Genomic DNA, 27,477 nt, shown 5'->3' with positions numbered 1-27,477 from the left:
AGGAAAAATCAAACTCGACTCTAATTCTTCATCTAATTAGAAAGTTAAGATGTGGAGGTGTGAAAAAACAGCAGCCAGACAGACTCTGGACACTACCATAAGAAATACAATACAGCCAGATGTGGTTCTGGTCTTGTAAAACACACCCGTGTGAAGTTGTTGGGGCTGGTAGGGAAAACATGACTGTGAACAGGAAAATTTAAAAGCTATTTTTGTGTGGATTTGAAATGAATAACAGAAAACTTAAAAAGAACCATGAAACTGAAATCACAAAACATTTTATTCTCGAGGCATTTATAACAGGACTTTACACCATAGTACTGTGAAATACCTGCTGACTGATGGGGAAACAATCTTTTGGGTCTTACCTCAGTGGAAATACTCTATCAGAAAATCCCGAGATATTTCCAAACCCTCCTAACTCCCACTTTCAAGTCTGAGTTTGGGTCTCCGTTCTTCTTAATTTGCACTGGAATTAATAGAGATGTCAAGAGAGTGGCTGCTGGTTTAGTCCCGAGATCACAATCTCTCTAGAGGGATTTAGGAAGCCCATAAAATGAGGAATGACAGGAAATCAGTCAGCAAGGATTAAGCCCTGAGTCAGCATGTCTCCTGAGGAGGGGTCAAGGCAAGAATAACTTTTAGCAGTATTTGCAGAAATAATGATAAGCAGATTTCAAGATGAGGAAGCAGGGGGGATGAAAAAGCCCAAGATTTCTCAACCCTCCTCACAAAATAAATGTCTGCCTTAAAAAGACTGAGAGTGGAGTTCAAAAGTATTGCGCGCTTAGCCAGAAGGAGCTTACCAGGTTTTGAAGCATTCAGTACTGAAAAGTTCTGAAGCTGGTAACATCTAAGAGAGTCAAAACAGACACATACAGAAGCTTCAGCATGGGCATTGATGGAAATGCTGGTCTGATTTATAGCTGTGGATCAGAGTGAAAATTTCTGGTTTGTTACAGTGACAGCCTTCGTTTGGACATTATACATTTGAACAGCTTTGGCCTACCAAAATGCAACAGAGTCAGTCTGAGAAAAATCAGTTGATTTTCCAGATGACTTAAAGGTTTGTGACATTTCTTTGAATGGTTACAGTATTGGGGATGTTGCGTAAGACTTCTTTCTTCTACCCCAGTTTTTTTATTTTCAGACGTAGCACATCTTTTCTCTATGCTGCAACATTCTGTTAACATGCTGTAAACTCAGGATTTAAACAACCTTAACTGAATTCCTGGATTTGGGGTGTTTGTTCTGGGGATGTTTGCAACACCCTGGCAATGGGTGTGTTTTGCTCCTGCCCAGACTTACCGATAAGTTCTCTCAACCTTCACCTAATTTCTGTCCTTGTGAACAGACAGGCAACTAAATATTTCTGAAGGGAGGTTGTATATCTAGCAGCAGCAGCCATGATGGCTCCTAAGAGCAGGGCAATTGGTGGGGAGGCAGCCTGCAGCACCGGGGAGGTCACTCTGGGCAATAAAAACACCTGGGAAGAAAAACACAACCTGGACCTGCTGGGAGCTTCTGTGTTTACTTCTGAGGTTACTGGACCACAATGGCTACTCCAGCCTTGCAATGCTGTGAGCAGGACCTGGTGGGGATGAAGAGCACAGTCTGGAGTCCTTTGCACCTGGTCCCCATGCTTGGGGCTGCCTGTCAACAAGGTGCCTCTGACAACCTGACACCAGCCAGCAGGAACCTTAGGCAGAAAGGTTTGGATGGGATTTATTTTGCCCAAACACATCACAGCATGCCATGCCATCAGGAAGAAACAACCCGGGCTTTATTTGCAACAGGCAAACTCAGTGATAAAATTCAGTGGCTGGTAAAAATGCCACTGTGATGGTTAGGCATGGGGTACAGTACTGCTCCCTTCACACGATGGATTCTGAAGAGCCAGGGGTACATGAGATGGGCTTTTTTCTTACCCAAGTTTTGCAAGGTGGGGGAAATGTTTTGACTTAAACAACAGAAAGGAGAGGCAAAATTAGAGTTGAATTTCATTAGCAAAATTTTTAATTGAAAGTTTTGAAAAAGAAAAAAAAAAAAAGAGGAAAAAGTCCTCAAGTTCCTCCAATTTAACCCAGTCCCACCAATGTTAAGCGAGGCTTCAGTGGGCTTGGAGGAAGATCCAGGCAAAACAATATTCCTCTTAAACAGAAACAAATGAGATTTTAATTTCATAATGTAGTTAATTAACTTAACTACACCAGTATTGATAAAAACAGTTAAGATTCCCTAAAAAATGTTTAGTAAAGCCAGCTTACTTCATGTCTGACACCAGTGGTGTTTGAAACAAGGCATTAAAAGCCCTTCCAAGAGGCACAGGAGAGCTGCTCATAATGTCCTACCAATAAGAGAAGATAAACAAACCTCTCAGATGCAGCATCTAAGAAGACAGGAGCCAGAGGAGAACCAAGCTGTGTGCTAGAACCCATTCAAACAGAGATAGAAACTGGGGACACACAAAAAATAAATGCATTCCTGTCTACTAGAAAGAATTTCCAGTTACAGGAGAAGGGAAACCTCCTTCTTTCATTCCTCCCTTTGTTCGGTTAGTTTGTTATCTAGTCCTTCAAAATTGTGCAAATGAAGTAAATTCCTGAGCTATTTTCTCACCATACTCTTGCACCATTCTGCATTAATATCTCTCTCTCTTTTTTTTTTTTTTTTTCCTCTCTCCTATCTGGAACCGGTCAGAAACAAAAAACAAAGAAGCCCTCTACTCTGATGTCCTGATCCCTGGAGAAGCTAAGTGACAATGTAGATCAACACCTTTCATCCAAGAAGGCAACCCTCAGAGCTGCACAAGAGGCATCAGCCTGGGCAGGAGGGGGGCTGCAACATTACCCTGAGAAAGGCAAAACCATCAAGACACTGTGCCCTGCCCGCGTCTTTCCCGTGTGCAGCTCCTAATCTAGCAGCAGCCCATAGGGAGGAGGAGGAAGGACTCTTTTTGCACTTAAATTCCTCACTATGGTGAAAGCTGAGGAAGTAAGTCTGGTGTCCTTCAGCAGCCATGAACAACACCCCACCTTCTTCCTGGGATCAGTTTTGAAAACTAAGTGTCTTTGTGTCCTCAGGAACAAATTTCCAGTACCTTTGACACTGGGCAAAGGTTGAAGGCTGAGAGTGTCTGGGTCTTTAAGCCATCCAGACCTTAACTCCTATGGCTCTCATGTAGGTTAAGCCTTGATGGCTCTGGGCTCATAATGGATCATTGAGAAATAACTGTGAATATTCTTCTAAAGTTGGTGGGTTCTTTTCCCCCCATGCGTTACTGATTTATACTGTCAACCATAACCATAGACTGCCATGGAGCAAGACCTCTTAAGGGCCACACTTCAGCAGAGGTGACTCACAAGCTGATACAGGTCAGATGATAAACTGGGTCCTCAGTGCAGAACCAGCCCTATTCCATGCCCTGCAAAGCTGTGCCTGTTGCAGCTTGATAGGCTTGTTGCACATGAGCAAAAGCATGTAAGGATGGATGTCTTGGGCAGCGCAGGCATGATCTGTGGTGACCTGCAGTAGAGGTTCACCTTCCAGCAGAACTTCACACTGCAAACAGTACAAGTCATCCATGGCAGAGAATTTAGGTGCAGGGTTAGTAGCAGCTGAGCTCAGGATGTCAGTCTGGGTCAAACATTGCTAATATTAAAGGCTAAGATCTACAACAGAAAAATGACGTGTTTCCAAAGGGGTCAGATAACCTAGGAAAGCACCTCATCTTTAATTATGTTTCTTCATTTTATTACAGAGTAACAAAGCACCATAGTGACCTCCCACACTACCACAGGGCACTAATTTATAGCATAGTCATTTATAAACTACTTTGGCCTTTTTCCTCTATCAATATGACCTAAAACCCACCATCCATTGGTGGATTGTTTTCCACCAGTACTTGTATCAGGAATGTCGAGCTGAAGAGTTGCACAAGATACACAAGGGCTGCAGCTGCTGGGGCAGTCCCTTTCTTGCACCCTCAGGATGGCAGCTCTGCTGGAAATGTTTGTAAAAACATTCCAGTTAACACTTCCCACGTATAAACTAAGTCTGTGTTGTATTTTATTTTGCCTGAGCTAATTCATCATTATCCAGATATACACTCAATATGGCCAATCTTCCCCAGACTTTATAAATATGATATAATAAGTACCCTTCAGGTTGTTACATGGTATTTTTAGTTAGGGGATGTTGCTAGCACTGCTGTGCACAACAAACAGACTGCAATGTTGTCTGACCACAAAAGCAGATTTGCCAAGCCTCAAAATACAGTGTTAACAAATCACCTTCGAGTAAAACTAATGGTAAAAAGCTACCCCGATGCACTGGAAGCTCAGCAGCTGTGTGAATGATTGCCACTGTGTGTTTGAGGGAGGATGCACAAGCAGATAGAGAGGACATGCTCCAGCAGTGGCTAAACCCTATGTGATTGTCATTTGTTTCCTCCCGTGAGTTATTTTCCACGGCAATTTTCTTCCAGTTGGACTCAAGACACACTAAGGCTTCAAACCCCATCCCCATCAGGAAAAAAACTCCACTGCCTTTTATAAACAAATCAAATCACAAGACTTAAATCTGAAGTCTTACCTGGTTTGACAATTGGCTTTTCCATGGATTAGGCTGTTCCAGACTGTCAGGTTTTGCTATAAAAGTAAAGCAGTTTTTTCTTACAATTGTATACCTCTGTATCTATTTTACCTGCAGTGATCATGGCAATGGCAACTGATCATAAAGCACAGTAATAAGTCTCACTTGCAGGAGCATATGAGCACATTTATTACAGCACACCTTAGAAGCTGCAGGGAGCAAGGACATTTGCGGCAAGTTGAAATGCAAGTTTTTCCTGTTCCCTGGTGACAAGTGAAGAACATGATGGCGCGCCCGCTGTTCGCTGTTGCACTTGTTAAATTTTTTGTATGAATAGCTGTCTTACTGAGATGAGAAAATTTCATTCCGTTCGTGGGTGTGATGAGAACCATCAGCTACAGATTCAGACATTCCTATAAATATACTTGAAGCACTTCTGATCCTGAAATGGTCCTCAGGTCCTCTGACCTAGTCAAAACTTTGTATCAGGCTACATGGTTAGACCCTTGTTTTCTGCTCCATACTGAAAGGAAGCTCATGTAAAGAACAGGCCTCAGCTAGTTGTTGACACAAATCCAAAATACTGGTCGTTTATAGGAAACGGAACTTGGCAACTTGGGTTTTTTTCATATTAGCTTTGGGGGTTTTTTTTTTAGGGAAATGAGATTTTTGCAGTTGCCTTATCTTGTACTGTCTTTCTTCCCGTTTTCTTACCCCCAGCACTTTTTAAATCACAAGCTGAGTTCAGCCAAAATGGTATCAACCATAGCATGAGGTTCTTGATAAAAGCCTTTCTTTACTGTTTTGATAACCTGATTAACAGGCTCTTGGGTAAGGGCCAAATGCAGAGAGGCAGACATTGCTTCTCTCCTGTGGAGGTCACACAGTAAGACTGAGAAGGCAAAAAGTTCAAGAAAGTTTATTTTCTCTTTCTTCCCTCTGCCATAGCTAGAGAGGGCCGACCGCCTTGCAGACAGCTGTACACCACGGGGTCTGCTTGCTGCTGGGACCCTGTCTAGAAAAAGGTCCCAGTGATTCAGCTTTAAACATCTACATTGTATTGGCCTTCACATCTGTGATCCTGCAGTCATCTCCTCGTGTAGTGGTGCTGCAGCACCAAGCGGACCAAACTCTGAGCAACCCGTCCCACCCCAGAACTGCTCAGTTTTGGCTGGAGGTTGGACTCGAGACCCCCAGGGGGTCTGAAGAGGGGGGATTTAGGTTAGATATAAGGACTAAATTCTTCACTAAGAGTGGTGAGGCACTGGCACGGGTTGCCCAGAGAAGCTGCGGATGCCCCATCCCTGGAAGTGTTCAAGGCCAGGGTGGACGGGGCTTTGAGCAACTTGGTCTAGTGGGAGTTATCCCTGACCATGGCAGGGGCATCAGAACTAGGTGATCTTTAAGGTTCCTTCCAACCCAAACCATTTTATGATAATTCTATGATTAAATGCTTGTGTACAGCAGGAGAACAGCATGTTTGCAGCTTATTTTTGCTCAGGTGTTAGTTATGGGCTCTGTATGCTAAACAGATTAACCCTGATAACAAGCATCGGTGGTGGTCAGGATGTACTTCTTCCCGCAGTTCCTCCTGTGTGGGCTTTCAAAGAAGCACTAACCAACAGCGGCGCAAACAGACAGAGCTGCTATCTTAATGGCTCACATTAGTTGAACCACCCCAATAGCAGAAGTCCCTAATTTGTGCAAGGCCTTGGCATGATAATCACGACTAAGCAGAAGTATTTGCACAATCTCCAGTTATTATTTAATCCAACACCTAGGGCAAAACATCAGGCTATTGTCTTGCAAAAGTCCAGAGTGATGTCAAGGGCCATAAAATTCCTTACATGAGCTTTCTCAATTCAGGCTCAGAAAAACACAAATAAAAACATGACTCATGTTCTGACAGAGCAGCCGAGTCTCATCCTCCACTTTGAGCAGCAGATGAGCAGGCATGTCCCTGCATATTACCGTCCTTCTTGTCTTGATTAGGCAGGTTTCCTTCTCAAACAAAAGCTAATGATTTTGCTCACTACATGAGAAGTGAAAGCTGGAGTTTCTTTCTCCAGTCTTCTTCAAAACTTGCCTCCAAAGAGTAGCCCTCAGGCAACGGGCACATCTCCTCGAAACACATGCAGACTGACAGAAGTACACACAAATTATAAATTCCTATATATTCCCCATAGTTAGCCAGTAAGCCTAGAAGTCTCGGGGGAAGCTTGTTAAAAACACACAATTCCCCCCCCCAGCTGTGTGTGCAGGTACCCCCAGGAGAGCAGGGAGGAATATAAACAGAATATTCACAGGTGTTTGGTCCTTGCATAGGCAGACAGCAAAGGGAAGCTCTTCCACCAGGGCAGCCAAAGTTCACACAGCCATCTCCCACCGCCGTCCCTCCCTACACCCACGCAGTCTTTGTTTTCCTGGGGGTATTATGCTATTTAGCAGCATTTTGGTTGCTTCACCCAGCAGATCTTGGCATCAGCTGGAGTTTCATCTGAGAGAAACTTAGCATGTACCTGGAAGTTGTTCCCACCAGAGGATTGAAGCCACGCAGCAGAGGCTGTTGTAGAGAGCAACCTCTGGAGAACAAGTCCTCCCATCCCCAACTGAAACCAGACAAACTGCAGCCACCAGGCTCCTTTAATGCTGATGGCAACTAGCTCCCCTGACAAGCCATCTCCAGGAGAGGAGAAGCTCTAATTGGTGCTAATTGGTCAAAATTGCTTTCAGGTGTTACAGAGAAGTTGTCTGCTGACATCAAGCCAGCACTTCATGAACGTCAGGCAGACCTGATGGTTCATATTGGATCAACATACCATGAGATGATGTGGTAGTACAAAACAGACTGGAGTCAGGCATGGGCATGCAGGTCACCATTAGCCAGAGCATCTGGCAGAAATGTGCGTGCTTTTTCTTTACAGCCTGGCTTTATGCCAGCTGCAGGAAAGCCAGCCAATACCCGGTCCACTACAGAGCCTGCTGGTACAAGAGAAATCACCCCGCTTTTTTAGCATATTTAAAACATCTGATTGAGGGTTTTTTTTAGGAAGCAAACACTGTGTGTCATTACAGCCAAGAGCTATGAATCGGTTGAAGAGTCATGGTGTTAGGTTTACTGTGACATCAGAACATGGCTTCATCACAAATTGAGTCTCCTCAAGTCTTGTCTCAGATGTATCATCTATTTTCTAGAGTACCAAATTCAACATTTAAAAGGACTTTCAGTAAGAAAGGGTTATGCCAACAGAGGTCAGTGCATCACCATAACTCAGTCTTTCCTAATCTTAACTGGTAGATTATTTTTTTAATGAGGGGAATTATTTAAAAGGTATTTTAAGAGGAATCATCCTAGTCACTAGCTCATCCTAAGAACAATAATAGAATAATGAACAACAAAACTCCCTGTTTTTAAAGGAAAATAGAGAATTTTAGTGAACCTAGCATTTTTTTACATTAATTCCTCCTCCACCCCTCAACCACACACAAACATTTAAAGCAGATGCTGAAAATAAATGAGAAGCTCATAAAATTACCCTATGTAGGTTTATTAGAAAAGTCACTAATATGACTGGAAATGTACCTGTCAGTACATTCCACATAATGAAGAGAAACTACAGCTCACCTTAGGACATTGTCTTTACATCAACAAGCAACTGTATGTCGAAACGTGTAGCTGAAATGGATAAAGCCGTTTGTTAAGCAGGGAATCTAATTTCTGCCCTATTAAGAACCCCCTAGTGACAGATTGTAGAAAATAGGAACTCTTTCTTGTTGACCTGCCTCTTAAGGAAAATCAAGAACAAATTCCTAGCATAGCCACCTCAAGGCTGCCTTTGGCAGCTTTGGTGCCTGCTTGCTAGGCAGAGATCACCCACACTGCAGAGGTGAGCGGTAAGGACACAGAGCTGACTCAAGTTACTCCCACTCACTCCTGTGAAAGCGGGTGCAAACAGACCTCATTGACATTGGCAGGGTGGGAGGAGGATGGAGCAACAGCAGCAGCCAGAGGAGGAAAGATGGGGTCTGCAGGGCTTGCTATCAGCTTTCCTGGGCATTAATTTTTGCCTTCCCTTCTCTCAGCAGCTACTCCCACTATGTCCTATTACCAACCTCTACTTCAATCCCCATGTCGCCAAAACCCACCACGTGTCAGTGGAGTAGGAGGCAGCATATGGGCCTCTCCAAATCTGCTAAAGATTTCTTAAGTAATCCTGGTTGTGCCTCAGTTACCCAAGAGTGGGGATGATAGCGCTGATCTCTTTCCAGCTCTTCCAGGCAGACAGTCTTTGTGTATCTTTACCAAGTTTTCTCTAGCAGGGTATCATCTGTCCTTGGTGTTCCTCATACCGGCAGCAGTGTAAAGAACGTCATGTGCTTCAGAGAGGCTTATTGATCATGAAAAATGAAGCTCTTATCAATCAAGGGGAAACAAATTGAGCAATGCCAGGCTCCAGAATCCCTTAACTGAGAGGACTCCTGTGCCAACCTACATAAACCTCCCCTTGAGAACAGAGCTTAGAGAAGTCCTCCAAGCACCCAGAAGGTAGAAGTGACCACTGTCACTACTTAGTTTTCCTGCCCAAAGGCACAGGCCTATGCCATCACCCAGTGATCTCCCAGGTCACATTCTAACTTTTCGGCCAATGCCACCTACATTTGAGAGAGAAGTCCAGGTCACCAGAACATTAAGGTGAGATTCAGCTCATCCAGCTCCACAGATACCTGCAGTGCAGGTGTCTACTGATGTCTAAGGATGTCCACAACCCAGCTAAGATGCCTTTTGCAAATTAAAAGGTGCAATTCACTAGCCTCGAGTAGACATCTAAAATCAGTCTGCTGAGTTACACCCTAGAGCTGCCTGTTTCCCACACAGTGAAGAACTTGTTTGTTTCAAAGCAATAACTTTCATTGAAGAGCACAAACAAGCTGTCTGGAGAAGCAGAAAGAGCCCTGGCCCAGGCAGAAGTCTGGCAGAGGGGACAAGAGCACACAGCCGTGGACAGTCATCCCAGGAGCACTGCCGACAGAGTAATAAGTGATCCCACACCGGATCCACACAATTCCAGACCCCAAATTGTTCCAAAAGTACAACCTTCCCCAAACCAAGATAGCACAGTCAATTTTGTCCATAGTACTCTTTTTTTTTTTTGACAGAAACAGTAATTTATGCCAAATCGCTCAAAAAACCCCACAACCCCACTGTGCCAGAAAATATTAATGCTACAGTACCATCTCAAGCTAATCTTCATGTTTTTCACTCATTTTCTCCACAGCAATATCCCAGGTCATCTGGAGCTTCCATCATTGGTTTGTAACTCCTAAGGGAAAGCAAACACCTACTTGAACCTTTCTGTACATGCATTGAAAAGATAATTTTATGTCATATTTCCAGTGATTGTGGCTGTACTGGCTTTCCTGAGTTCCCGTCACATAAGCAAGTCCAAGCTGCTTCAAAGAAGCATGTACAAGTCCTGGGGGAGGATAGGGTAGAAAGAAGACTGAAGGGGGATCCAGGTACAGACAGAAATCATGGCATAAGGCAGGACTGGAAAAGGTTAGTCTGCCATTTTCCTGCCACACAGCATCTGGCAAGGCATCCAGGAGATAGCTTAAAACCCACCTGTAGACCTTTGCAAATGGGGAAGAGTAGTAGGAGGAAAGCCACTGTAGTTGATTGGCTCACATATATGCAATTAATAGAAGGTCAATCTGTTATTTAACTTGCAATTTAAACAAAATACATAAATATCTGTAATGAAAAACAAGAAGGGATTTGAAAAAAACAGAGGGTGTTACAAATAGTTAATAAAACCTGGCCTTGGGAGAGTCATAAATAAATCAAGCTGGGGCACAAGATAATCTCAAGGAGAACCAAATGGTTAACGAGACCAAGCAGAAAATTCCTTGAACTATGTGTAAACTATCCTAACTGGCATACTACGAAGTCCACCCTCCAGCAAAGAAAGCCCTTTACCAACAAAGCCCCCTCCCCACAGAACATGCAGGGTGAAAAAAAGAATGCTGTATCTTTAAATGGTGACCGGGCTTGTAAGAACAAATGAGAATTAAGTGTGAATAAAGGTAATTGTAAACAATTGTTCAAAGTGTATAAAGTGGTTTACTATGGCTAGCTTTGTGGATTTACCATGCAGCACCCATCTCTGTGCAGACATGCAACGAGTGGTCTCTTGGCTCTGAGTGTGAGATTGGCTTTTTGCCCAGCGGGTGAAGAACTGTGTGACACCACACCACTAATCAGGCTTTCTAGCAGGAACAATATAGAAAGCTTCTGGGTCCATGCACACCCTCATTTTCCTAGAGCAAAGTGAAATACTCTCAGGCAAGAGAATGCTTCCCAAGATACCCAGCATGCCAAAACAGAAACCAGCCCAGCACCTCATAACGCAGGCAAGGCTCCCCTTCTCTGCTCCAGATCAATGTTAAAGAAAATGTATTTTGAATTGAGAAATTTGAAGTGCTGAAGCTGCTAAATGGCAGAACCAGGCCTCATCCCTTGTATAGCCCTAATCCAAGGCTGGTTTAAAACTTAGTCAAGTTAATCAGTAGGACAATAGAGAAACAATAGATGATCAATTTGTATACACAGATGCTCACAGAAACACAGGTGTTTTTAGAAAAAATAATATATGTGAATGGGAATTGCTTGTTCAAAGACTAAGTGTGCTTGAAGGATTGTGTGAGTTAAAGCAGGCAGAAAGAGTGATCCGAGGAGGACCTTGGAATCGAGGCAGAGACTGGAACTGAATAGATGAATCAAGTGGGACAGGGTCAGGTGATGGATTCACAGAACTGACAAGACTAAAGGAAACTTCTAAAAACTTCAGACACTGACTAATAATTTGATAAGTGTACATAAGCTGTGCTGTATCCCTTTGTTCTCTACCACTCACTGAGGTGGTGGTCCAGCTCTGAGTCGTGATTAAAGCAAGCGCAGCGGTACCCACGTCTGTGTGAATTTTTCCTTTAACAACCAACCTCACGCTCCTTGGCTTTCTTGTAGCTGGCCTGTCACTGCTCCAGATTCTTAATGTGACCGTGTTACCCCAATGGCGTTGATGTGGGGATAACTCCATCATCGTCCAGTCCCACACCCTGCACTTACACTCCTCACCAAGTTAAATACAAACAGGTCCATTGTGTACCAGCCCAGCTTTTTGTGTCTGAGCTTTTTGAGTGTCTGATTTAAAAAAAAAAAAAAAAAAAAAGTATAGGTCTTTGCAAAAAGTATGGGAGAGGGCAGTGGCAGTTCAGCTTTTCTCCCACTGCTGTCTCCCTTTGGGTACAATAAACTATATAAAGCCCTGCAGAGGATGGAGCGAACATCTTCAGTTTTCTCTGACCCCTATGTGTCCCTCCAGGTACAATTTTTCCAGTTCAACCTTTACTTCCACATTACAGAGCCCACCCTCCTGTCACTTGCCTTTTACCACACCTGCTAGCAACATGTTCTTCCCCTTTCTGTGCCTTCACCACATTTTGCTTTGTCATCACCTCAGCTTCCATGTTAAGTCTCACCTCTGATAAGTCTTTCTCTTTCCGTTCATCTTAAATTCTTCCAGTGTACCACTGCCATGATATCAGCTCTTTCCAAATGATACCACAGTCTTGACAGGGCATTCATCCATATCTTCTCTTCCCCAACATGACTTGGGTACTGCTAAACACAGTTGAACACTTTTTTCTTTAAGAAGACAGCAGCTGATGAGGTTGAGGGACTTACACCTCCTCAGAGGTTATCACAGCTCAAGTGAGTCTTATTTGTGTGCAGGACGAGAACCTGACATCAACACCAACTGTTTTTTTTATTTTGAGGTTGTCAGTGCTGCACCATGCAGCACAAACAAACTCAATAAACCAGTACTTTCAGCAGCTCAAGCAATCTATCATCTTAGACAAAATAAATTAATCTACAGTTATTTCTGCCCTTCAGCCATTCTTTTGCAGACATCCAGTTCCTGCTCATATACCTCCCAAGGAGATACCTCTTGTTCCTGCAGCTGTTTTCCCAGTCAGACCCATCTGTTGACCAAAGTCACCCCACAGGTCACCCAGTAGTCCCGTTAATAGTTCATAGGGCAAGTAGCTTCTCATTTTCCAAGAGTATTTTCATGTGAATAGAGGTTCAAAGTTCAGTGTCTCTCTTTTGTGGGCTGTGCATTATTACCTCTGAAATCCCAGTACACATTGACACAGAGATAACAGCAAGAAGGTAGCAAAGATCTGGATTCAAAGTTATATTTTTAAGTTTGACACTGATGTGAGTATGCAGCATGATAGGGTCAAGTAAAAAAAAAAAAACAACCAGCTATGCAAAGCCAGGTCATTTTAGCAGGGAAGCTACCTTCTTGTGTTGCCAGGGACCTATTTACCCACAGCAGGTAGCACTTGTGAACTTTTTATTTAAAGTCAGCTGTTTTGTGTCTGTCCCTTCCCTCACTAGCAAAGAGACAATCTTTACAGTTTCTCTTTATGATGAAGTAGATAATCACAACAAGAAACAGATAAACAAAGATTGCTAGAAAAATTATTATGTCTCCTTATCCAGGATTAAGAAACATTTTCACATCTTCTTTCCTGCCTGAAGTCCTAGGCACAACAGTGAAAGGCAGTGAAACAAACACTACATCCCTGTATTTGCCGGTTCCAGGCCTGTGAGAGCACGTGGGTGCAGCAGCAATGCCAGCACAGCCGTGATGTTTAACCAGCTTCACTCACATCCTGGCTGCACTTACGAGTATTTGGAGATCCTCGGTTTAGATTCAACAGGTTTTCTCAAAGACGTGTCTTTTTGGGCAGGCAAGAAAAGGCAGATAGTTTGTCCCACAAGGATTAGAAAACACAGGGATCAAAATCTTCCCAGTTGAAAGCATACGCCCAACACACAGAAAAGCATGCGAGAGAAGTAAGATTTATCCAGCCTGGTATGGGTTAAATAATCATTAAACATAGTAAGTACTTAGGAAAGCTTATCAAAAGCAGGATGTGCAGACCAATCCCTTACAAAGGAAGTCGGCTCCCATCGTCACCACTGTCTTATTGACAGGCTGTTTTACATTTTGCCTGTGATCGATGTTGGGGAGATACTCCATCAGCAGCTTACCCCTGGGCAGGCAGCGTCCTCCCTGCCATGCTTCTCACTGTGCAGGGCTGACCCACACCAACCACATGCTCAGTCATCCAGTAACCACCTCAGAGCGTATCCTCACCAAGGAACACAGACACCGTGTTGTTCCCTACACACACAAAGGGAATGAATCCAGTCCCACACCCCCTTCCTTGATGCCTTCGCCCGGCCTAAGGCAAAGGGTCTTTGCTTCATTTCAGTTAACAAGGCTGGAGAACAGTCCCACCATGGTTTTCAATCAACACCATTTTAGGAAGCAAAATCACAAAACAGCAACTTCTGAAATTAGAAAGAGAAGTAGTGGGCCTTTGGGTAACAGAGAGAAATTCATCTTCAAACCTTTCTTTAATTTGGGAAGCTGTGCTATGAGACATCCCAAAACGCTTGGACCTTGGAGTCTGAGTAGCACGCACAGTGTCTCCCTTTAGAGATGGAGGAAGGTGTGACTGGGGAATTACAAACCAGTGAGCCTGACCTGTGCGCCTGGGGAAGCTCTAGAAAAAAAAACGAGGGTATTAAGGATTTCTCAAGTGCAAATTGTTTCAAAATTATCTACTTTCCTTTTCTGGCAGAGCAAATAGCCTAGTGGGTAGGCAATTTTGTAAATAACTGGATATTTTTAATTAAATAAGGCATCTGCACACACTTCCTACATTATTTTTTTTAATTAAAGGTTAGGACACTTGACTTGCCTCCAAACGTCATGCCTTGCATTCCTCTCCAGGTGGGGTAAACAGGAAATCTTGCATAATTGTCAGGGCTCCTTATACCAGTTTGGTATTGACATGGTGCCAAATGGCATTTAACACCTTTACTCATAAGAACCTTCAGCAGCTTAATTACTATTGGAATTATGACTAGGAAAAAAACCCAACAGCTCAATTGTTGAGCAAACATTAAAATTAACCGAACATTTTATTTCTCAGTTAGGTTGTCTTTCTGCAGCATTATGGACTCACCTCCCTTCCAGGGCAAGGTAGGGGTGAAGCAGAGTGACGGGCCAAGAGCCTTCATCCTGTTTTACTAATCATCTGGTCAAGTATCACAGGAGCAAAGTGTTTGCTAACGACCTAAAATAATCGTCTAGAATAAGTGTTCAAAAAGTACCTAACATGGATTTTACAGTAGACTTCAGGTAACTGCACTGAAATAAATGTACTTCAGAAAATTCTGTTCAGTGATCAAGTATATTCAATAGTGCTTTAGTGAATAAATCTCCCTTCTTGCCCCCCCTGGATCTCACATTTCTTTCTGGACTATGGCCTGGTTCAACTGGGGGGGGGCAAATATACCACCTAACCTTCCCCATGTTACATCCTCCTTCAAAATGGGTAGGACATCGTCCTGGGACATATGGTTTGGGCTGCCCTCTGCCTGATCAGAGCTCAGAACCAGATCTCCTGCTTGTCAGCTGGCCAGAAAGCTACCACATAAGAGAGTTGGATGTTATGAGCATTTTAAAAGAAAGCAAGCAACCCAGCCTGGTTCTTTCAAGACTGCTATGAGGGACCCCTGGCCAGGAGAAAGATGCTGGCTCTGGAGAAAACAGCTAATTCTAGGGGCAATCTGCATACAGCCCCATGGAAAATAACACTTCTGCATGGCTAACCACAGTTTCTCTGCTCCTCCATGCGTGGGTTATTGTGGGAGGTTATCCTCCTGAGGCACTGAATACTTACTCCCTGCTCATACTGTCTGAGGGCTTACTCAAGGCTTGAATAGCAGTGGTGGAAAGGCCAAATACCTCAGAGAAAGACACTGAAACCTAAGTCTGGTAAATGATGAGTATTATTGACTTCTTTGTAACATCACAAAGTGTCAGCGTTAAGGATCTGAATATGTATTATGTGCTGTCTTCCCAGGCAGTGAAAAGATAGCAAATTCAATGCAAAGGCTAGATTTCACTGGATATCTACAGGTCTCAAGCATTCTTAAATAATGAAAGGATCACAGAGGTTCAGTGAATCCAACATAGTGTTGGGTCATTATTTAAATAGCCTCGAAAAACACACCTCGACATTGTGCTTTCTGCAGCACCAAGGTATAATCAGCTCCTGCTCATGGAGAAATGAACTGAAGGTCACGGAGATATAGGAGACAAAATAGCTTTGTCAGGGCCCAGGTTTGCACAAAGCCAAGGAAAAACTGAGAGACCCCCTCCACTACACTCTTAAGTTTTTCACAGACTCATCTGCCAGCATTTTCCAAAGTGCATTTCATTTACTTAGATGCAAGGTGCTATTTCTGCTCTATCTGCAGACCATCCAGTAGAAGCAATGAGAAGAGGTGAGCAACTTCTCCACTTCCATTGTTCATCTACTCAGTCTGGCCAGATTTTGGCCAGGACCTGGCTCACTGCAGGTATGCAGAGGCCTTCAGGAAACCCCCAAATTCAAAAGCTTTGATGTAGTCACCGGTGTGGGAGAAAGCCCTGTACAGTTTGGGCAAAGGGAGAAACATTGATAGGCCAGATTTTCATTCCCAGGGAAGAAAGAGCATGTGAGGGTAATGCAGCGAGAAACCTGGGCAGATATATACAGCATTAAAGACAGGGACAAGGATTTCCAACTTAATACTGATCAATATGGACCACAAAGAGATAGCAGAAAGCTGGCAAAAAGTGAGATTAAGTAGAAAGAGAAACTCAGGGGGAAGAGAAGAAAAAGAAAATCTGAAGGGAAAAAGGAGGAAAATACTTGAAACAGCAGAGGAAGAGCTTTATAGGAAGAGGAATAAGAAACCATGCATGCAGTAAGAAAATATGTAAAGCAAAGGGAAGTCCATGTGTATAGGTGCAAATATGACCCCGGACATGACAACTCTAGGGAGCATCCATTTTTGGTATCAGGCCATCCTGGCAGCTCACAGCCTGTTTGTACTCGGACTGTGTGTGGTCACTCAGCATTTTCATGGTAATATCTGAATGCAGGGAAAAAAACAAACCGTAAGCGTATTTTAGGTGTGATTGCATAATTTATTTTCAGCAGCATGAACCATGTTCTAAAGACAAGATGGAAGAATTTATGACAAGGCAAATGGAAACAGGCTAGCAAGGATGTAAAAAAAATTGAGTCTGGATACTACAAATAGGTCTGATCACCAAGAAAACACCTCAGGGGGAGTCCCACAGCAGAGGAGTAGTCCAGTTCAAGCCATCACTCTTACAATATTTATTAAAATCTGCCATGTCATTGCTGGTAAATCACTGTAACATGAAAAGACAAACCAGGAGTCAGGTTCTTCTTTGGGAACACACAGCCTTGAAAATCCAGAGCTGGTCATCAGAAAGTTCAACAAAACTAAGCTCAGGCTTATGTAGGTTTATGGAAAGTCACAAAAGCTATCAAGGTGTAACACGGATTAACTTTACCTCTCTAACCTATTGCATCAAGCCACAGGCCCACGGAAGAAAGAATATCTTCAATTCCAAACAAGCACGCTTTCAGTTTAGAAATCCTCACACATAAATTCTGCAGTTCATTGGACTTCTGCTTGTCAGAGCTACAAGATGCAAGCATTTCTTCTTTGTTATTTAGTGTCAATGTTCAAGCAGCATAGAAATTCTGTGGGATCCCTTTCACACCCAGGCCTGTTATCTGTTTAAAAATTACAAAAATAAAAAAAAAGGAAACATCTCCAATTGAGTACAATGAAAACACTCAAATGTTGTACGACAAAAACCATAGCAACCTACCGCTACATGGAAGGTCTCCAGCTTCAAGAGGAGACCAAAATGAGTCATTACATGGAGTTCTTTAGAACTCTTTAAGACTAAGGTCTTTATTAGCACCACTCAATAATTTTGATAATTTACACATTATTTGTAGCCCTTACAATTTGTCCCTATCTCTGCATTGACGAAATCACTCATAGTAACTTTTAATGTGCTTTGCCCATGCAAGACAAATGTGAGTTTGGAAAATATAAATTCCCTTCTAGAACTGGAGAACTGAGGAACAGAGATAAAAAAAACAAAGCTCCTAAACTCTGCTGCTTGAGAAATCTATCAATTCTCAGCCATGAGAAATCTGCTCCAAACACTGCTTTCAACTATAAGGTCCCAGATCCCAGACTAGATCTCCAGCCCTGCTGGAACATGTCTTCGTCCTATTGCCAAACTGATTACAGTCTGGGTTTGTTTGGTTTTTGTTTGAGTTTGTTTGGTTTTTTTCATTTCCACTCATTTACGACCCTTCCCTTTCCTGCTGTGGTCAGCTTTCAGGGAATGATGGCAATTGCTCATTAAGAACTGCATTTTATTCTCCTGATGTACTTTTTGCTAATGGACTGAAAAATGAAGAGATAAACAAGTTTTGGATTCAAGAGCCCTGGACAAAAATGTAGATTATTAGTTTCTCAAAATGTAGCAACCACTTTTAACAAACTAAAAAAATCCCACAAGTTTTGGGATTCGGGTGCAAATTGGGTGAATTTAAGAATTTAATTTTTAAAGGAGCAACCTGTGCTGTAAACATCTAGATTTCTTGTCACAATTAAAAACTGAGAATTAAGGGAGTGAAATTTCCAAAACTGATGAAAATATAGGAAGAAATAGGAGCAAAACTCAAGTCCTGACAGTGTATTACAGAATACGCTATACAGGGCAGATCCAGATCTACTGGCTGCCTTCAGCCCCTAACTGGATATCAACTTCAGCTAACCAACATGTCAACACTATTACCAGCAATTTCTTCGAATCTTCCTTCCAAATGCACGAGCAGCTGTGCAAAAGCAGCTGTGCCTGGCCAGTGGACATGGAACGCATCTGGACCAGCACATCAGGCCAGTGGGATGAGTGAGGGCATCTCACTCTCAGAGCATGAGGCTTGGCAGGTCTGACATACAGAAAGAAAGGAAACGTGCTCACCTTGAAGATCTCTCCTGCGTGAGGTTCCTTGGCTAAGGTGGCCTCATCCAGTCCATCGTATGCAGAAGTCACATACATTTCTGAGTAGTCTTTTCCACCAAAGCAGCAAGAGGTGATCCTCGGAGTAGGCAGCCTCACGGTTTGGATTCTTTTTCCTGGGAAAAAATGTGCAATTGTTTCCTAATGTTCATTTTCTAGGAAACATATAAATATGAATGCAGTACTAGTGCACATGGCACAGATGTGGTATTTACTCAGAAGGCATCTCCCCTACAGACAGGGGCCATATGCTAAATGACAGTTTGTGGGGAAATCAAATTATTTCATCTGCCTCATGTCTAACTAGTTTTCAGCCTCTCACCAATATCTGTGAGGCATCGCTTCCTTTTCTCACAATGAAGCAACACAGTATGAGAAGCCAGGAAAGGCAAAGACACCTGGCCTGGAATGGCTGTCATTCCCTAACAGCATTTCCCAGTTAAATGTTTCAACACTGAGAATTTTTTCTCCTTTAATTGCAAGTTTGTAGTATTTCTTGTAATAAATGTGCAGTGCTTTTTGTGGGATTTTAGTGGCATTATTAAGAAGAGGGTGTGGTGCATCAGCAGCCCACAGGAGCCAGGGTACCCGTGTAGAGGCAGCGCGGGGATCACTCTTCATGTGATCAGGGTCTGGGCCGGCGATGCTCTCGACAACCCATGGGGCAGAACTGGGCAATAAATGACACCACCTCATCTCACCTTCAAACCATTCCTCCTGGGTGCCTTTCCTCTTGCGTTCATGGCATGTAGGTGACACTCAATACGCACGTGCTGGCGGAGGCCTTACCTGTCTCTGGGTCTATGCGAATGACTCTCCCACCATCGATACAGGCCACCCAGAGCTTCCCTTCTGCATCTATGCACATCCCGTCGGGCATTTGCTCCTCCTTTTCTAGATGGTACAAAAGTTTTGGGCAGGCTGCAGGGAGAGTTACAGAGCTGGTGTTACATGGGCTGGTACCAGTTCTGTATCAGATCCCAGTCTAACATATTCCATGCTCTTGCCAACTGGTAAATTCACTTTCTGTGAGAAAAATGCACTGGAATATGTGTATCATGTGCACATCTTGCAGATGTGTTAAAAGCCTAACTGAGCCTGGCAGAAGCAAGCCCCCAGCAGAGCCCTTGCAGCTTGGGATTGTACTGAACTAGGGCTCCTGTTATTTTACCAAGGGAAAAGAGCCTGTCCTTCCTGTTAACCCACTAGCTGCTTGTCATGCCACAACTGCTGCAAGAGCAGTGACTTTTCCTGCACTTCCATTGATCATTACAGCCTGGATTTCTTTTTATGAGCAATGCATCACACACATAATGACTTGGGTTTAAATGCTGGCGATAAGCAACTTCTGCCAGCTAAAGATCAAGAACTTTACTCTTTAATGGCCAAGAAAGCTACCAGTTTTGATTAAGCCTGGACACCAACTGCTGGCAGTCTAGGCGGCAGTGCAGATAGCTTGGTGGACACGTGCGCAGTCCGTGGACCAGTGCCCATGGGCAGCGGTCTGCTTGCTCTGACCCAGAGCTTTCTGGCCATTACACTACCCAAAAATAGCCAAGGCTAGGAAGTTCAAACTAGTTACATTTTTGTATTGGGGGGGGGGGGGGGGGGGGAGGGGAAGTTGGACTAAATCTTCTTTAGAAGCCTTATATCCTGAAATTTATAGAAATAGATTTTCTCAGCAATTGTAATCTGAGTGAATGTAATTATTCTGTATGATATTCACCCATGATTACAAAGTCCACGCTAATTAGAGTACAAAGGCACTTCAGCCATTTAAATTTCCACGGAGTATAACAGATTGATATATTTCGCTTGCACCTGAATTTTCCTTTTTGCAGATACAATAAAAGATGTTTGTCCAGAAAATGAATTTAAGTGAAATTTGCCAAACATCTGAAGGCAATTTTAATTTCAGAATTGGGAAGCCTTAGTCACAAGGATAACTTCATTCTTTAAATATATTTCTGTGATATACATGCATGCATATTCTGTATTTGTATTTATGGAGCTAGTACAATCGAAGCTTTCCAGTAGATGGCACTCAAGAATAAATAGCATCCTATAAATTAATTTTCACCCTGCAGTACAGATGACTTCCCTGCAACTCCTTGAACGGGTCTAATATGATTATTTATCCAGATTAAAGTAAATGAAGGATTGTCAAAACTTTGTTCACCTGGTGTGTAACTATATTTAAGAAAAATCACAATCAGCCTGCTGACAAGCTGTAACCAGAAGATATGAGATCTGTCAAATAAATCACTGCATCTTACATGCCCAGGTCTCACTGCAGAAAGAGTAAGAGTCATCAAACTTGTCACCAAATTTAGAAGAGCATGTGTACCAATCTTTCCAGTGTGCACATCATAGCTGAAGGCATGCACAGCATATGACAGGCTGTCAATGTGAAAGAAGGTCTTGTGGTCCAGGGACCAGTCCAGACCATTGGAGATGTCCACCTGGTCTAACTGTTTTATTACTGAATGGTCAGGGAAAAGGGTATAGAGAGCGCCTTGCCGGCTCGCTCGGACCCCTGGTGCCGTCTCTTCAGCCATTGTACCTGAAATGGAAATGGGAGCACTGGTTAGAAAGTAGAAGCTTGCTCCTCATGCTTGATTAAAAACCTCCTCTAAGTGTTACTAAGAGGTCCTAGGGAGAAAGGGACTAACCCGGTCTTATCAGATTGATGAGAAGGAGGAAAAGGAGCCGATCAGGAGCAGCTGTGTCCCGCAGAGGTGATGCTGACTGATGAAAGGATGAGCTTCTGCATTGCTGTTTGAGTCATAGACACCAAAGACCCAAAGGAGCACCACGATGCACCAGGGGCCGAGGTTCTGCTCACAGCAAAAGCCAAGACGCAGGCAAGCATCATGTGCTCTTTTTGTTGTTGCTCCTCATAGGCTACTTTCATCATTTAAATGGGCTGTTACCTTAAAATACAGGTGCTGTAAAGCACACTCATCTCAGAAGCAAGTGGAGAATACCACAGAAGTGAGAATTTTTTCTTAAGGAATTTATGCCTCAGTGTTAACCTCGTTAGGTATTTCCTGATTCTCTCTCCTCTGGAGAGAGCTCTGCAGTGATGGGATGGGAAGCACTCAAGGAGAACATTACACCTTCTTTTAACTATGACAGACTGCTTCTGTTGGTCTCCCCTTTTAGAAGCCCTCAGGAGCTTATTTTACAATGCTTGGCCAAAACCCCTGTTGAAAGCATTGATCCTCCATGTGCAGCTGGGAATGGGTGTGCAAAGCAGGTTTTTCTCTCTTATTCTTGCCCTTAACTCCAGTGACATGTTATCCCTCAAGCATAATCATGAGTCAAATGAATTTCCTGACTTTTGGCAAATTTGAAATAGTAAGAAAAGGCTGGTTGGCAAAACAAATACAGAGCCGTTTTCATTCCCAGTCGCTCTCCACTTCCAGCTTGGATTGCTATGCTTGGCTCATCATTTATATGACAAAAAGCACAGGGGCACCCTGGCTGCATTGCAACCAGTGGGAAAAGTTCCTCTTGCCTTCAGGATGCCAAGGATCTCTCACCACATCCCTGTTTCCCATGGGCTAATCAGGGGAGGCTGTACCTGAACAGTGCAAGCCGCAGCTCATCATCTACTCTAGGAGCTGTATCCTCCTCTATACCTCCAAAAACCTTCCTGTCTACGTGTCTACCTTCACTTGCTTTTCACCTTCTGTGGAGGGAGATGTTTGAAAAACACCATCTTCCAAGTAGAAGGGAAGCCTTCCGCCAGATGGCCCTTGTCCACAGCCTCTATCTTCATTATAAGTCAGAGGATGCGGCCAGCATCTCTTGTCCTCCCCATTGGGCAGTAACTGAGCAGAGGGTTTACAAGATAGCTCATGCTCACGACAGTGGTTTTTGCAGGGAAGTCAACAGAGGAATTGAGAACATGGAATAAAATGCACTATATAAAACACACGGTAATTAGTTCCTCTTTGCTCTTGGGGAAATTTCTGCTAGAAACTTACCAGCAAAAAACCTCCCCTTTGGATCCACTTTCCCATCATTGAACCTGTTGTTGGGTTTATCCTGCTCAAGCTCAAGGATGGTGGTGACCACCTGGGTGTCCCAGTCCAGAAAGGCAAACCTGGTTCCCAGGGCGATGACATAGCCCCCACACTGTCGCAGTGCCACTGAGCCAACACGGGCATCTGAGGGCAAGAGGGAACAGGAGATGGTGGGCAGCTCCAGGGCCATCAGCCAGCCCTACCCCTCCCCACCTCACCGAGGTCACCTGGGTTTGATTGGGACATCCCTGACCCAGGACAGGCTTAGCTGATGCTAAGATCCTTCTCCCCTGAGATCGTTAGCACATCTCGCTGGCTTTACAGTCCCCGGATCCTTCCACCATCTGGGCAGACACAGCCATTAGGACTGCACCTTTTCCTCTGCAGGTCCCAAAGGAAACATGCCTTCCCACTGGGGCTCAGCAAGGGCAACATGGCCCTCCACACCTCGGCATGGTCCCCTCTGCTCCGCTGGCTTAGGCCACACTGTGCTTAGCAACACGTCAATGAAGGACAGGGCATGTGGCCCCATGGAACATAAGAGAGACCACCATGCCGCAGGATTCCTACTGGGAGGGATGGGCAGGGGCAGGCAGAGAAGACTCCCAGGATGAGGTGGTGAGTACGGACCCTTACCCACAGACACACTCTGCACCTCATTGGTGACTGGGCTCCAGCGGCAAACTTTCTGTGAGTTAATGTCTACGTAGATGAGCGCGCTCTCCCGTTCTTCCCAGACGGGGCACTCTCCCATCCTGTTCTTCTCCTTCACAACAGATTCAATTTTGATGGAGGAGGACATGGTCTGAGGGGAAGAGAGTTGACAACGGATTTAAAGAAAAGCTCTTGTGTGGATTTTTTATGCCTGTGATGCTTAAAAGCAGGGTTTGTAAATGGAAAACCCTCCAAATCCCACATGGTGGAGTAATTTAAGAGGCTTCATGGCTGGAACTCAGCTTGAGGTGCCAAGGCTTCTCCTTAGCAAACCTTTCCTAGGTGAGAGGCTTTAAGCCAGAGCTGCTGATGAGGAACTTGCCTCCAGGCAAGGGAGCGCTGGGACAGGGCCCTGAGCTGGCACCAAGCTGTTGGCTGGGGATCGGTGATCCCAAGGGCCCCCCAGACCATGGGGAGGGACTGGCAGGCAGCAGCACCAATGAGCCAGAAGCCTTTTTGTGGAAAAATGAGGCTCTGCCTTATTAACACAGATGCATTGATGTGCTCCACAGGAAGACATACATGCACCCACAATACAGACTGCAGTTTGCCACCAAGGCCACCAAAGACCGAGTGCCTGTTCCCGCACCGAGTCAGTGTGCATATGCAAACACTGGAGATGGCTCCTGCCTTTCATGCTCCTGCGTTTCATCTTCGCTGCGCCCCTCACTGCCCCAGCCACGGCTCCAACCCCTGCTGCAAACTCCGAACTTCACCCTGTGCCAGGCTGCAGGGTGTGATTGTCCCGGCTGCTACTCCGGGGGTGAAGCCACCCGTCTGTGAAGCTCCCAGCCCAGGTGCCTGCTCCTGCCAGGGGTGTCCGTGCCCCGGCTGCCCCGTACCCCCATCCCTGCCGCAGCAGGGTGCCTGTGAGGACACTGGCCACTCTGCCACCACCCCGGCACAGGGTGCCCAGTCCCTAACACTTGTGTTCAGAGCCCGTTGATGGCCTCCAAAATGGGTAGCTGGGCCCCAGGGCCTGCCCTGCCCCAGCTGCGGTGTGGGGCATGAGCAATACCCTCCGCCATTCAGCTCCTGCAGGAGAAAGGGGCCTACTCGGCGCCTCAGCCACCGCTAATGGAGACACTGCTGCTGCTGCTGCTGCTGCTGCTGCTGCTGCTGCTGCTGCTGCTGCTGCGGCACCCACCAGCCTCAGCACATTTTTTCCACAGGTCACAGAGATATTTCTTGGGAAGCAGCCAGTCCCTGACATAACACTATTCCTACAGATTAGTGTCTTCAAGCGGGCATTGTTTCTTGGTAGGCGAGCTGGTGATAAGGTTTACAGATAATTAATTAGCACTAATATGCTTCAAAGTATGTGGGAAGAGCCAGTCATCACTCTGAGTGGAAACAACAGGGCTGGAGACCCCGATCTTCCCTGCTCCCCAGCCCCAGACATGCATGATAAGGAGTCACCCTGCCAAGGTAAGGTCCAAACAACCCATTTATCAGGTATACCCTTCCCCCTTCCAAGAAAAATGGCCAGGAGAGGCCGGGCAGTGAGTTGCTCCCCGCAGGCAAACAGCATCAATCTAAAGTGTAAATAAGGATACGCAACGAGGTGCCAGTAAAACCTCCTAAAACCTGTTAAGCCATGCTTAAGCTGGAGGAGTGAGTTTCTCTTGGGTTAAAGCCTTATGTCATGTGGCTGCTGTATTTGGGACCCGAGGCTCGGAGATGCATGCTGACTTTATTGTATCATGGTCTGGGAAACTCAGACCTGCTCACCCCCATGGGGAAACGGGGTTCGGCAGCAACTCAGCATCCACACAGCTCCCACAGAGGCAGAAATTCTCCAGATCTGCAACAGTCGGCGTGCATTTCTCTCATCAGTTGTTTCATTGACCTAAATGAGCGTTACTAAACCTTTCTCTTCCCACCAACTCCCATTTCACTTACCGCCCTTCTCCAGGTTCTGCAGCAACAAAACTGGGGCCTGGCATGTAAGCCATGGTGAAATACTGATTCACAGACCCATCCCGCACACCACGTAAAGAGTACGCAATCACGCCATTACCAGCTGTTTCACAAGGCACAGGCAGGGGAGAAACCAACCTGCCTGCACCAGCTGCCTGCTTACCCCTCTCGCGCCCACCTCCATGATACTGCAGAGACCTGCCCTGTCCCACAGAGCCTCAGCACGTGTCTGCCTTCCGCAGGTGTACATCCAGCCTCAGCATCTCTCCCCCTCACCAAAGAAATAGGTCCCGTGTGTCCCTCCAGCTGTGGGGTTTTATTCAAACAGGTGAATATTTTGTCTTAAATTGCCCTGTTTTGAAGAGGGCAACTAGAAGGAAAGATCTGTGCCTTGCTGGCTGAGGTTTCACTAACTTTTACAAGCAGCTGAAAATGGAGGCTCTTAGCAGGAAGGTTTGTCCAACCCTAAAAGGCAGCACTGCCCTCCAAAAGCATCCCCACAAACCGGCAGCGATGCAGCCCCCAGTCCCCTCTGTGCCAGGTGGTCCACCTCCTGCTGCACCCTCCCTGCGGCACTCCATGGAACTACGTAGCAGCAGCATTTCACAGACTACAGCGGCTCAGAGGGAAAAATGAGGAAACGACCGCAAAAAGCCTCGTTCAAAACACCATGTTTGGCTTCATCACTCCCCAGGCCTCCTGCCACCTGGCACCTTTTTGTGCAGCACTTCACACCCTGCTTGGTGCAGCACTGATCCATCAGAGATAAGCATGCAGGGGAAAAAAGAGCAACTCCAAGCAGAAAGCACAAAATCCTGATGTATTCTCCCCAGATAAAATCCCTGCAGACAAAAACATCACGTTCACCCTGCCTATATCCTCTCTGCAGTATTTTGTTGGTGTTCTAGCCTCCTGGACTTGTGCCTAAACTCCTTATGGAGACCAAGAGGTTGACGGGTGTCCCTGAAACATTTTCCAAGTTAAACTGTTATCAGAATAACAAGCTATCAGAATTTGAAGACTGTAAGAAAAATTTCCTATTAGGAATCAAAAACTAATGTAAAAACATCCAGTCTGCTCTAAAACCCAAAAATCTCTTTCTGGTAGCTATTTAAAAATAGCCTTTCTAAACCTCAGTTACATCCCTTTTCAAATGATCTGGACAAAAACTGGTCATTTCAGTACCCCTAAGATACAGGTAAAATACAAACGAATGACTGGCCTTAAAAGGTTTCTTTGCTGTTTCTCTCCCTCTCTCCCCCCTGCAAGCACACATAATTTCATTTTTAATTTTAAGCTGAAGCTTTGAATAAGCAGGCAGACAGCTAAAGCTTTTAATGTGCATACAGTGAAATAACTGTCTGCATAAACCAAGGGATTTGAAGAACCCTTTTGCCTCAAACAGCTGAATATTTATATCAAGCTGGAGGACGCCTATGCAAAACTTTGCAGTTCATCACATCAACACACCCGCTGAGGAAAATATTGCAAGACCTGGGTTGGTATCCCTTTTCCAGCGCTGGTCCAATGAGTCCGGCTGCTGTTTTCAGCGACAATTAAAAACATGCAATAGTTGATGTTATCTGCACCGAGCAGGTAGCCTTTCACATTTTGTATTCAGTCAGCAGTCACATGAATGATGAGGCATGGACCAAAGCCCTTCTGAATGGTCTGGTTTGTGGTGCCAGCTGGTGCCAGCAGCAGAACATGTGATGGGGAAAACCCTTGCTCAGTATTTTTCTCATTTCATGAGAGTGGGAGAGGGAAACTGAGACATTGCACCATTCTGTCACCCTGAGGGCTAGCCCAGTCTTCCCAAATTTAGGGGCAGATGAACATCTCAGGTGATAAAAAGGGGAGGTTAATAAAAGATGCAGGGGAGGGTTTTGTAGTACCAGTCACTTTGAATGATAAGGAAAAAAATATTCTTGTGATTAAGGCATACTAGCATCATTAAGGCTTGGCTCCTTTTCCCAGCTGTGCCACAGCCTGCTTGGGTGCCGAAGTCACCTGCTCTCCTCGCAGGGCTCCTCACCTCCAATATGCAAAGCCCGAATCCTGCCTTGGCAGAGAGCTGCAGCACGCCCCAGGAAGGGCTTTGGCCACAGAGCCTTGGCAATTGCCACGGATGCTGCAGGACAGCAATATCTTCTTTGGCTTTGAAG

The 27,477-nt window shown here is 44.8% G+C and overlaps 1 protein-coding gene across 1 annotated transcript; it reads right to left on the bottom strand.

The window, feature by feature from the left end:
- Nucleotides 1-262: 262 nt before the first annotated feature.
- LOC308058874 (regucalcin-like) lies at nt 263-27,033 on the bottom strand. The gene is made up of 7 exons (XM_080375370.1): nt 26,783-27,033; nt 23,315-23,483; nt 22,640-22,822; nt 20,995-21,210; nt 19,437-19,568; nt 18,609-18,763; nt 263-17,337 (listed from the first exon to the last, which is right to left on the bottom strand). Exons 1-7 carry the CDS (start codon nt 26,876-26,878, stop codon nt 17,287-17,289), a joined length of 1,002 nt encoding a protein of 333 aa, XP_080231496.1. The 5' UTR covers nt 26,879-27,033; the 3' UTR covers nt 263-17,286.
- Between the last annotated feature and the right edge of the window lie 444 nt (nt 27,034-27,477).

This window comes from Falco punctatus, assembly GCF_963210335.1.
Source record: "Falco punctatus genome assembly, chromosome: 2".
Classification (NCBI taxonomy): domain Eukaryota; kingdom Metazoa; phylum Chordata; class Aves; order Falconiformes; family Falconidae; genus Falco; species Falco punctatus.
This window is presented reverse-complemented; position numbering and strand designations above follow the sequence as displayed.

Coding starts and splice junctions, on each gene's coding strand:
- LOC308058874 (XM_080375370.1), bottom strand. CDS start 26,878: ATGTTTTTAATTGTCGCTGAAAACAGCAGCCGGACTCATTGGACCAGC. Junction 23,484..26,782: donor TGCAATATTTTCCTCAGCGG/GTGTGTTGATGT, acceptor TCTTCCCCTCAG/ACCATGTCCTCCTCCATCAA. Junction 22,823..23,314: donor GGTGCAGAGTGTGTCTGTGG/GTAAGGGTCCGT, acceptor TCTTGCCCTCAG/ATGCCCGTGTTGGCTCAGTG.